We start from the raw sequence: 11,771 nt of genomic DNA, 5'->3' as shown, positions 1-11,771 counted from the left end.
CCCCTCCAGGAATCCCGACCTCCAGGTCGAGAAACACTGTTGTTGTCCATTCAGATTTATTGAATGTGAAATCACAAAATCTCTTGGGTTGTTTTTTGTACCAAATCCATTCCAACAACCTTTTCCCTGGTTTATACGTCTTAACTACCATAAACAGAGACCAAATATTTGCCACAATGACTGTGGCCATAGGAACGTGGCTCCAGGTGCCACTTGTGTGCTTGAATCAATAATCTTAAAAGCCAATGGCATCGGGCTACGATGAGAGTAGGGCGAAGGAGATTAGCAGTCGGATTCCACGCCTATTCAGAAGCAACTCCCTCTCGATTCACCTGGGCGTACTACTTGGGAAATGGGTCCAACGGCACCTCCTAATCTGAAACCCTTGAGGTGTGTTGTGCTCCCAAATTGGGAGGGAGAGCCAAGACTCCAGAGGATAGGAGCAGGATTCAAAACAATCTTGACAGATTAGAGAGATGATGGGCCAAAACTCACAAAATGAAGTTCAACAGTGACAAATGCAAGATACTCCACTTAGGCAGAAAAAAACGAAATGCAAAGATACAAAATGGGGGACGATGAGGCCTGGCTCGAGAGCAGTACGTGTGAAAAAGATCTTGGAGTCCTCGTGGACAGCAAGTTAAACATGAGCCAGGAATGTGATGTGGCGGCAAAAAAAGCCAATGCGATTTTGGCCTGCATCAAGAGGAGCCTAGTGTCTAGATCTAGGGAAGTCATGCTCCCCATGCTCTATTCTGCCTTGGTTAGACCACTTTACCTGGAATATTTTGTCCAATTCTGGGCACCATAATTCAAGAGAGATATTGACAAGCTGGAATGTGTCCAGAGGAGGGCGACTAAAATGATCGAGGGTCTAGAGAACAAGCCCTATGAGGAGCGGCTTAAGGAGCTGGCCATGTTTAGCCTGAAGAAGAGAAGGCTGAGAGGAGATATGATGAGAGCCATGTATAAATATGTGAGAGGAAGCCACAGGGAGGAGGAGGAGGGAGCAAGCTTGTTTTCTGCTTCCCTGGAGTCTAAGACGCAATGGAACAATGGCTTCAAACTACAAGGAGATTCCATCTGAACACGAGGAAGAACTTCCTGACTGAGAGAGCCATTCAGCAGTGGAACTCTCTGCCCCGGAGTGTGGTGGAGGCTCCTTCTTTGGAAGCTTTTAAACAGAGGCTGGATGGCCATCTGTCAGGGGTGCTTTGAATGCAATATTCCTGCTTCTTGGCAGAATGGGGTTGGACTGGATGAAGGCCCAGGAGGTCTCTTCCAACTCTTGGATTCTATGATTCTAAGCCCCATGGCCCCCAGGAAGTGAGTATCAAGGATTGTTGGCTTAGTTCAACTCAACATCAGGACTGAAAATGTGAATGGCGTTTTACGTTCTGGTTTTTGCACCTGGCTCTGGTTGATGGACCTCGGGGAAACATTCTCAAGTTCAGCGTTTCTCAACCTGGGGGGTTGGGACCCCTGGGTGGGGTGGGTCACAAGAGGGTGCCAGAAGGGCCGCCAAAGACCATCAGGAAACACATTTCTTTCTGTTGGTTGTGGGGGTTTTGTGAAGGAGTTTTGGGCTAAACTTTACCATGGTAAGCTCAACTCATCCTCAATGCCTTGTAGAACCTGGCTAGGGTTCAAATCCTAAGTCAGCCACTGAGTGACGTTGGGCAGTCACACTCTCAGTCTCAGAGGAAAACCATGGCAAACCGTCTCTGAACAAATCTTGCCAAGAAGGCTCCTGTGATAAGTTTGCCTTCGGGTTGTCATAGGTTGGAAATTTTATTTATTTATTTGTTGTGTCAGGGCAACCAGTCAATTGTATTACATTTCTAACAGAACAAAACAAACAAACAAACAGACAAAATACAAAATTTGGTAGTGGATTAAATGTCCTTTGAGCAGTCTCTGGCCCCTTGGAGTGCCTCTAGTGTTGCTGAAAGGAGGTGTGGCAGGGCTCAGGGTGCATTGCAGCAGGTGGTCAGTGGTTTGCTCTTCTCCACACTCGCATGTCGTGGATTCCACTTTGTGGCCCCATTTTTTGAGGTTGGGATCTGCATCCCGTGGTGCCAGAGCGCAGCCTGTTCAGCGCCTTCCAAGTCACCCAGTTTTCTTTCTGTGTGCCCAGGAAGGAGTCTCTCATTGGGTATCAGCCATGGATTGAGGTTCTGGGTTTGAGCCTGCCACTTTTGGACTCTTGCTTGCTGAGGTGTTCCAGCGAGTGTCTCTGTAGATCTTAGAAAACTATTTCTAGATTTAAGTCGTTGACGTGCTGGCTGATACCCAAACAAGGGATGAGCTGGAGATGTCTCTGCCTTGGTCCTTTCACTATTGGCTGCTACCTCCTGGCGGATGTCAGGTGGTGCAATATCGGCTAGACAGTGTAATCTCTCCAGTGGAGGAAATGATTTGATGGGACACAATGACAACAAGCGGTGTGACAATTTATCGCCCTCTTTTCCTCAACAAGTCTTAAACAGAGTCTTAAACAGATGCGTAGTCAATGTTCAAACCACTCCATCAGATTGCCTCTCTGCTCTTGCAAACGTATCTCCACCCTTGACTCGCCAACTGAACTTTGTATTTCCTAATTGTTCAGAATATTGCAGCGGAACAGCATTATTTAACTGGAATGAGCAAATCATTCCTGATGTACCTTTCCTTACACTCCTGACACATAACCTACAGTGTTATGCCCACTGGATTAAACCACTGAGCTGCTAAACTTGTTGACCAAACGGTCGCAGGTTCGATTCCAGGGAGCGGTGTGAGCGGTGTGTAATCAAACCCCCCCCCCCCCCATCCCCACCAATATTCAAATGTGGCCGTATCAGGTATTTGTGCCAAATTTGGTCCAATGAATGAAAATACATCCTGCAACTCAGATATTTACATGATGATTCATAACAGGAGCAAAATGACAGTTATGAAGCAGCCACGAAAATAATGTGATGGTTGGGGGTCACCACAACATGAGGAGCTGTGTCAAGGGGTCTCGGCATTAGGAAAGTTGAGAAACACTGCTTCAGAAGGTGACAATAAACACCTGTCACCAGGTGTCATTGCAACCAAACATGAATGATTAAGAAAGTTGCAAATTTGCCCTCTTAAGTCTTAACAAATTCCTTTCTTTATTGGTATTAATACTAATTAAAACTGAACGTCCAAAGCACGATAGCAACATGTTTTAAGTGCAGGAATCTCTTGGAGAAAAGTCCCACAAAGTATGCCGTCCCATTTTTGGATTTTTTCTCTGAAAGTATAGTATTTTCATTTAAATTGTTAATTAGATTGTCATTGTTGAATGCCAATTTAGCGGCGGGGGGGGGGGGGGGGGGGGGAGGGTAGATATTCTCTAGGCAATTATTAATGACTGGTAGAGTATCACAGCTGACGATGAGTCAATAATTCACGTGTATTCAGCGTCTTCCTGGACTTGCTGCAGCGACCTTGCACAAGCCGGGCTTCACCTGGGAGGAGAGAGGGCTCTGTGGCTTATCTCTAGGCTGGAAGAATGGCAGCACTGAACCCACACAGTGTCCTGGTGACCGGCTCCAACCGCGGCCTTGGCTTGGAGCTGGTCAAGCAACTGGCGGAGGGAAAGAACCCCCCCAAAAAGATCTTTGCCACCTGCCGAGACCCCGAGGGAACCCGTGCTCAGGTGAGCTCCAGGGTGGAGTCAGCTCTGTGAGGGCCAGAGGATGGCATCAAGCGAGGGACTTCCTTCTCGTGATGACCGGGGACCTCATCCCAGGAGCAGTGGGAACGCGGGGGAAAGTAGGGGGAACATCTTACTTCATTTCCTCCTGTTGAGATCCATCTTCTGGGGTGGCCAGTCATCCCATCTCCTTTCCCTCTCTTTCCCTGTTTTCAAGATGAATAGTACCCGACTCCTGAAGATATATTCAGTGGATACAGAGTCCCACAGAAGGGCTCTTAGTCCATTTTTGGTGTGTCAGAAGTGAATTGAGAAACTGCAAGTCGCTTCTGGTGTGAAAGCATTGGCCATCTGCAAGGACGTTGCCCAGGGGACATGGCCCGGATGTCTGAACGCATCTCCCTTGACGAACCACTGCGGAAACATTTCCTGAGAGACAAAAAGAGACAGCACAGACGGCATTCAGCTAGGAGAGCTGCTAAAAACGCTGAGCTAATTGGGAGACACCCTAGCAGCTCCTGTGTGGGGAATTCAGAGCTATAAATCAGACCTTCTTCTGGGGAGGCCCTGCTCTCGGTCCCGCCACCATCACAGGAATCCCCAACAATAACTACTGAAATAATATATAAATATTAAAATAAATATAGCATCCCTACTTTGTGGATCTTCACTTCTCGCAGGTAGTCCTGGAACGTAACACCTGCAATAAGTGAGGGAACTCTGTACACAGTAACGTTATGTAGTAATGACTGTATTTACGAATTGAGCACCAAAACGTCACAATGCATTGAAACAGCTGTTTATCTGGGTGAGAGGCAGATATTATCCACGTTGGATAATACAGAACGTTGAATGAACGAAGGTTGGATAAGCGAGACACTACTGTACAAGAATAAGAAACTAAAAAGTCCCGCTTTTTTTTTTTTTGCTGGTATACTTTGTACAAATTGAACGGCAATGTTTCTAGTCCTGCCTCCACCCCACGCTCACTATGTGAAGGTAATCATTCCAACATCGCAAACATAGAAGACTGGATCCTAAAATACTAGAATCCTAGATTTGGAAGAGACCCCCCCCCCCCCATGAGCCATCCAGTCCAAACCCCTGCCATGCAGAAAAAGCACAATCAAATCCCTCCTGACAGATGGCCAGAGAAAGAGATTTCACCACATTCCGAGGCAGCAGCATATTCCACCATTGAACAGTTTGTATCACGTATTGAGACGGAATTTCTTTTCCTGCAGCCTGAATCCACGGCTCCTTTGTGTCTGAGGGCCCTTCCACTCAGCTGAATAAAATCCCACATTTTCTGCTTTGAATATATGGCAGTGTGGACTCGGGCCCCTTCCACACAATCCTATATCCCAGAATATCAAGGGAGAAAATCCCACATTGTCTGGACTCAGATAACCCAATTCAAAGCAGATATTGTGGGATTTCCTGCCTTGCTATCCTGGGATATAGGACAGTGTGGAAGGGCCCCGAGTCTCTCACACGCCAACGTTCAGTGTTTATTTTTTCCATCCTAAGCCTTGTATTCATGTTTTGCAGGACTTGAGGAATTTGGCTCATGAACACAAGCAGATAGAGATTATCCCGCTGGGTAGGTGGCTGGCCGGACACATTACTGGGTCCTAAACTGGTGGAGAGAGGAAATGGATGTTAAAGCCATTGGGGATGCAGAAGGGGTAGAGGGCTGGGGAGATTGTGGGTGGGATTTGGGGTGCTCTCTTTTTTAAATGCATTTTAATTGTGTTTATTACATTTTGACTGTGTTTTAACCTAACACACACAGTAATATTTAATTGGTTTTTTTTTAAATGTGCCGGTATGAATGTTGTTTTACATTGCTCAAAATTTGTGGTTGTCATCCTCCTTGAGTCCCCTTTTGTGACGGCGCGTCTGTCCCCACTTGTATGTGAATGTGTTATATCCCAGTTCCAGAAACGAGACCATAAGATTAAATCCACCACACTGGACTGTAGGAAAAGCAGTCCTTGTTTATTGATGAAAAATTGGTTACAAAAGAAAGGTAAATGCAAAGTAAAAAAGCCACAGAACAACACAGCAGTCAGTAGAATCTCTGAACTTGAGCAAAATTTCCAAAGCCACAAAACGAACCAGGAACCTGTTAGCCTTTTACTAACCATGAACTTGATAGCTACAAGCCTCTGGGATACTGGCCATGAACACAGGAATTCTGCCAAGGCACAGCCACAGTCCCAAACGTTGCTTGATCTAAAGAGGCACCCGGCAGGAGGCCTCTTAAAGCAAAGAAGCTATTCTTTGAAACGCTCCTTGACTTTGACGTCTGGGCCTGTCTCTCCTGTAAACGATGTGACCTTCGTATAAATTGGGAAACATTTCTGTCTCTAACTATCTGCTCTCTTTGGTCCTCATTAAAAACCCCAGGTGGAGAGATATCACGGCTAGTGATATCACGGCTAACTTCCAAAACATTCTCCTCCAGCTGTTGAGTTTCATTTTCATCTCCGCTGACCTCTGCATCAACAACAGATTCCACACTGTCAGGGTCAGGGAGAGCTGGCTCAGTTGGAAAAACTATCAGAGAATCCGGTTCACACAGATCAGGATCAGGCTGAACCCCAACAGAATGTACAGTTGAATTGTTTGGCTATCTACTGCTTTCTATCAATGTTGTTTGCATCTGTTGAATTGCCTCCCCTGCTTGATTGTTTGGCCCCTCCCCTTCCTCGGGAGGAAGGCATTGCTTTCCTTTTTTCATTCCACCATCGAACAGCTATACAGATGGATGTGAGAAAGACTTGGCTCTGTTGGGGTTCAGCCTGGGTCTGAACCTGAACCTCATTCTCTGGTTGTATTTCCTGATGCTACTGATGCTAATGAAAATGTATTTCCTGATGCTAATGAAAATGTTGATTCTGAGGTCAGTGTAGAAGAAACTCCTGCAGGCTTGGAAGGCTTGGAAAGTGAAAGTACGCATTCTCATGAGAATGTTGCAGAGCCAAGCGGTGATAGCTCTCCAGAGCCTGGGATCCTTAATGAGGATAGAAGAGGACAGATTTGGAAAAACAGGAGTGAATCGCAGAGTCTGCGAAGGTCAAGCAGATTAAAAGAAAAAGAAACAAGGGCTTCAAAGCCTGGAGGCGTGTCACGAAACAGTTTCCTCGGCTTTAAGTGCCTCCCGCCGGGTTGACTCTTTAGATCAGGCATTGTTTTAGACTGAGGCATTACCTTGGCAGATCTCCCGTTTCCTGTGGCCTTCATCCCAAGAGGCTTCTAGTGCTCCAAGTACGGTTAGTGGATTGCTAACAGGTTCCAGGATTTTACAGTGTTGCTTTTGGTTTTTGATCTAGTTCATGGCAATTTATGATTGCTGATTTTTATTGTGGCTTTTTGATTTTGCATTTTCCTCTATTTTGTAACCATTTTTCATCAATAAAAAGGGATTGTTTTTCCTACAGTCAAGTGTGGTGGATGGTTTCCTGCTCTGGGTTGCAACAGGCTCTAAAGCCCTTGATCAAGTTATCTCTCATCACCAATTCTTAGGTTTATACCCTTGGGACACACCAGGAGTCACTCAAAAGACAAAAAAAAACCCCTTGGGACTCACACTTCATGCCCAGTTCACCCTGGACGACACTGAGGAGTCTCAAGCGCCTTCAAACCAGTCTTTTGGCACCTCGAGGAAGACTTTGTGCCTTCAAATATAGGCCATTGGACTGAGGTTGTGATTGTTCCGACTTTTACAGCCATTGAGAAAAGAGGGAACTGGGAAAGCTTCTCAGCTAGGAAACTCCTTGGACCCAAGACTCCAGAGACTGTAATGTATGTTTCCTTTACCCTTTTGAATATCAAGTTTATGCCTAAGGAAGATAACTCATTGTGAACAATAAAACCTATTTCGAGTTATCTGTAGTGTCTTGGTCCTTGAGAGTTCCAGTTCTCTAAAGGAGGGCAAGAAGCAATCTCCTGGGGAAAAGATGTCACGTCCATGTCTCTTTCACTAAGAGCTATAACTCCAGGCACGACGGCATATCTTTGATTGCTAGCAAAATGCTTGCCAGGCCATTCCCTCATATAATTATAGTCTAAATTCCATAAGAAGTAGAATCCTGATGGCACGCATTGATCCCCTTTACCATATTCCTTCTTTCCTGTAGCCGTTTCTGACCCAACCAGCATCAAGGCAGCGGTCAGCAGAGTCACGGAGCAGCTGGGAGGATCCGGGCTGAACTTGCTGATCAATAATGCTGGGATCACAAAGGTCAACACGATGGAGTTGGAGACGCGGGAGGCTATGATGGAGGTGTATGACACTAACGTGGTCGGGCCCATGATGGTCAGCCAGGTGAGGGCATGCAATGGCATCTTCCTCACAAATACCTTGTGTTGTTTTGCAAAGCCCTTAAGGTTTTGAGGAGAAGGGGAATCCTCCTCTTCCTCCTCCTCTTTCCTTGGGGTTATTATTAACATGATGGCTAATTACTACAAAAATCATTTATTTTTCTAATTATGAAATATTAAATTTATTCATTCTAATAATATTAGTTATCGATATCATTTAATTATAAGAATTTAGAATAAAGAAACACCAAAGCATCATGCCAAAACACAACCTGATGAACATGGGCTGCAAGTGAGTGGGGTTAGGAGACCTGCATTGACCTCCATGTGATTTAGGACTGGCCCTAACCCAGTGGTCAGCTTCCCTGAAGCCTCCTCTCTTCTTCTGCAGGCATTCATGCCCTTGATCAAGAAGGCCGCTCAGGGAAGCCCCCAGAAAGGGATGAGCTGCAGCAAAGCGGCCGTTGTCAACATGTCCAGCGAAAGCGGCTCCATCACCAACGTTCTCTGGTTCCATCTTGGGCAGGTAGTCTCTTACCGGTGCAGCAAGGTACGGACATGTTTGTCATGCAAAGACCAACGTTGCTTGTGTTATATCATTACAATATAAAGTATGGACCTCCTTTTGTAGAAGTAAAGTCGAACATGACTCCCCTCCCCAAATAAGAGATAGTAACTTATAGTTTTGCTAAGGGATAATAAGAGTTAATCCTTGGTCAGTTTGGTGTGTACCATTTAATCAAGGTTTTGTGCCCTATTTTCCTATGTTTACAGCAGAAAGTGACCAATTTATTACTGAAAATCATGCCACAAAAGTATTTGACTTTTCCCACCTGAGGCACACCTGGGCTCCTGAGGGTCCCCTACCTCACAAACAATATATCCCCCCCATGGAGATATTTCCCTTTATGGACCTTCCTATGAATAATATGAACTATGGACACTGGGGGAAGGTAGTTGGGTTGACTCTCTGTATTATGATTTCTATATTTTCATATTTTCTCCTGTATTTCTTTATTTCCCTTCATGTATTTGACCTTGCCCTGACCCTTTTACCTCCTTGCCTTCTCCTTGGGGGAAATCTACAAGGAAGCTGCCCTGCCTCTGAAAAAGCAATTAGCGATCATGAAAAAACCCTTATCTTAGGATATTCCTTGCATGGAAAATAACAAAGGAAATCTTTTTGACTTCGGAGTTGGGCCACCAGGAGGATTTCCATTTGGCAGACTTTTTAATCATATAACAATGGGGGGAATGTGACCTTAGGAAAGTCCTCTTTTCTCCCAAGCTGTTTCTTCTTTCAAATCTCTCCACTAAGGACATTCACCAAAGTTTTCCCCTTTGTGCCCTATCTGATCGTAAGAGGAAAAGCCGGATTAAGTAATCAATGCTTATCGCAGACCCATCTCAAGACAATAAAGTCAGCTTCTCTGGCAGGCCGGATCCAGACTCGATAAGCTTCAGAACATTACAACTCCATAATCCACTCAAGAATGCATTGTCTCCCTTCATCCCGCCTCCCTTCTGATTTGCTGCAGCGTTGAGGCAGCAGGAGCCTCCTGATTGGCTCTGGTGCACCGCGAAAGCCCTGTGATTGGCCCTGACACATGGGGGACGGCCAAGCCTCCTCCCAGCTGTTTGCACATCAACCAATCCCCTTCGAGCTGGGCGAGAGGGGGGAGCGGGAATTTTCAAACTCACAACTCTGTATTTTCTATAAAAATGGCCTTTATTTCTGTAACCACATGCTCTGCTTGACGAATGATTGCGGCTTTGCATCCTTTTCAGCTGAACTGCTAATAAACCTTGGTGGCACTTTCTTCAACTTTGGTGAGATTCTTTTTGGGAAATTAGGGAAAATAAATTGCTTAAAATTAGGCTTCTCTTTGCTCACCAATGTAGCGATCCCTCTTTGGTGGGGCCGCAGGGTCTCTCCTCCTGGGGTAGACCCCCAATTTCCTATCGACTTCAGAAGGGCAAAATATCATTTCCCTTCTTGCTCTTGGCATGTCTCTTTCCTAGGCTGCCCTGAACATGCTCACAAAGTGCCAGTCCCTGAGGTATGCGGAAGACCAGATCCTGTGTGTCGCGATGATTCCCGGATGGGTGCAGACGGACATGGGAGGCGCCTCGGTAGGCGTTTCATGAAGTGGTCTCCTTCCTAGAATCCATAGAATTTATTGTATTGGATTTCCCTCTGAATGAGGCAAAGGGTAGAATGAGGCCATTTATTTATTTATCGTGTCAGGAGCAACCAGACATTTGTATTACATTTTTAACAAAACAAACAAACAAACAGACAAAACTTAGAGTTTGCAAGCTTGGTAGTTGACTAAATGTCCTTTGCCCAGTCTCTGGCCCCTTGGAGTGCCTCTGGTGTTGCCGCAAGAAGGTCCTCCCTTGTGCATGTGGCAGGGCTCAGGTGGCATTGCAGCAGGTGGTCAGTGCTTTGCTCTTCTCCACACTCGCATGTCGTGGACTCCACTTCGTGGCCCCATTTCTTGAGGTTGGCTCTGCATCTTGTGGTGCCAGAGCGCAGTCTGTTTACTGCCTTCCAAGTCGCCCAGTCTTCTGTGTGCCCAGGGGGGAGTCTCTCATATGGCATCAGCCATTGGTTGAGGTTCTGGGTTTGAGCCTGCCACTTTTGGACTCTCGCTTGCTGAGGTGTTCCGGCGAGTGTCTCGATTTTAGAAAACTATTTCTAAACGTAAAGGTAACTGCGCTCCATGCAGTCATGCCGGCCACATGACCTTGGAGGTGTCTATGGACAACGCTGGCTCTTTGGCTTAGAAATGGAGATGAGCACCACATCCCAGAGTCAGACATGACTGGACTTAATGTCAGGGACAAACTCTAACTTATTTCTAGATTTAAGTCGTTGACGTGCTAGCTGATACCCAAACAGGGGATGAGCTGGAGATGTCTCTGCCTTGGTCCTTTCACTATTGGCTGCTCCTTCCCGGCGGATGTCAGGTGACAGTGTAGACAGTGTCATTTCTCCAGTGGTGTAGGGCGCAGGCACCCCGTGATGATGCGGCATGTCTCATTAAGAGCCACATCCACTGTTTTAGCATGGTGAGATTTCTCCTTGATGGTGTGAACATGATTTCTTAGGGTGGCTTTTCCTGTGTATGTTTGCATTTTGCCCAGTGCAAAACCTTTTTCCTCCCGTTCTCTTTTCCCAGGCCTCACTGAAAGCAGACCAGAGTGTGCAAGGCATCCTGAACACCCTTTCCAAACTTTCGGAGAAAGACACTGGCACCTTTGTGAATTGGGAGGGGAAAAGCGTTCCCTGGTGAAGCTGAAAGGCCATTCAATGCTAATCAAGGTGGCCAGGTGCAACGTTCACACCTACCTCACACCTACCGCAACAGAATGGAGGAAACCATGAAAACAAATGAGATCGGGCTCCCAGTATTAAAGAAACTCTATAACGAAAACAGTAAATAAAGAGCAACACTCAAAAACAGAGAAATTCCACTCAGGAATCAATGAGGGCCAGCTTCACCTCCCAACAAACGATACCCGGATTGTGGCGCAGCTGGCTGAGTGTCAGCTGCATTAAGATCACTCTGACCAAAAGGTCATGAGTTCGAAGCCAGCCCGGGCTGGAGTGGGTGTCCAGCCATTGTGTAGCCCGTTGTCGACCTTTGCAACCCGAAAGACAGTTGCATCTGTCAAGTAGGAAAATAAGGTACCACCTTAAAGTGTGGGAGGCTAAATTTAACTAATTTATGAGGCCATAAAGAAAAAGACTCCGGGGAATGTGGAATGC

The 11,771-nt window shown here is 46.1% G+C and overlaps 1 protein-coding gene across 1 annotated transcript; it reads left to right on the top strand.

Annotated features, from left to right (window-relative positions):
• The first annotated feature begins 3,452 nt into the window (after positions 1-3,452).
• On the top strand, positions 3,453-11,517 carry LOC137094751 (C-signal-like). Its single transcript, XM_067471146.1, has 6 exons — positions 3,453-3,670; positions 5,219-5,270; positions 7,813-8,000; positions 8,388-8,546; positions 10,019-10,129; positions 11,182-11,517. The coding sequence occupies exons 1-6, from the start codon at positions 3,524-3,526 to the stop codon at positions 11,293-11,295; spliced, it is 771 nt and encodes a 256-aa protein (XP_067327247.1). The 5' UTR covers positions 3,453-3,523; the 3' UTR covers positions 11,296-11,517.
• Positions 11,518-11,771: the final 254 nt, after the last annotated feature.

Source organism: Anolis sagrei, chromosome 8, assembly GCF_037176765.1.
Source record: "Anolis sagrei isolate rAnoSag1 chromosome 8, rAnoSag1.mat, whole genome shotgun sequence".
Taxonomy (NCBI): Eukaryota; Metazoa; Chordata; class Lepidosauria; order Squamata; family Dactyloidae; genus Anolis; species Anolis sagrei.
Note: the sequence above shows the minus strand (reverse complement) of the source record. Positions and strands in the feature narration are given on the sequence as shown.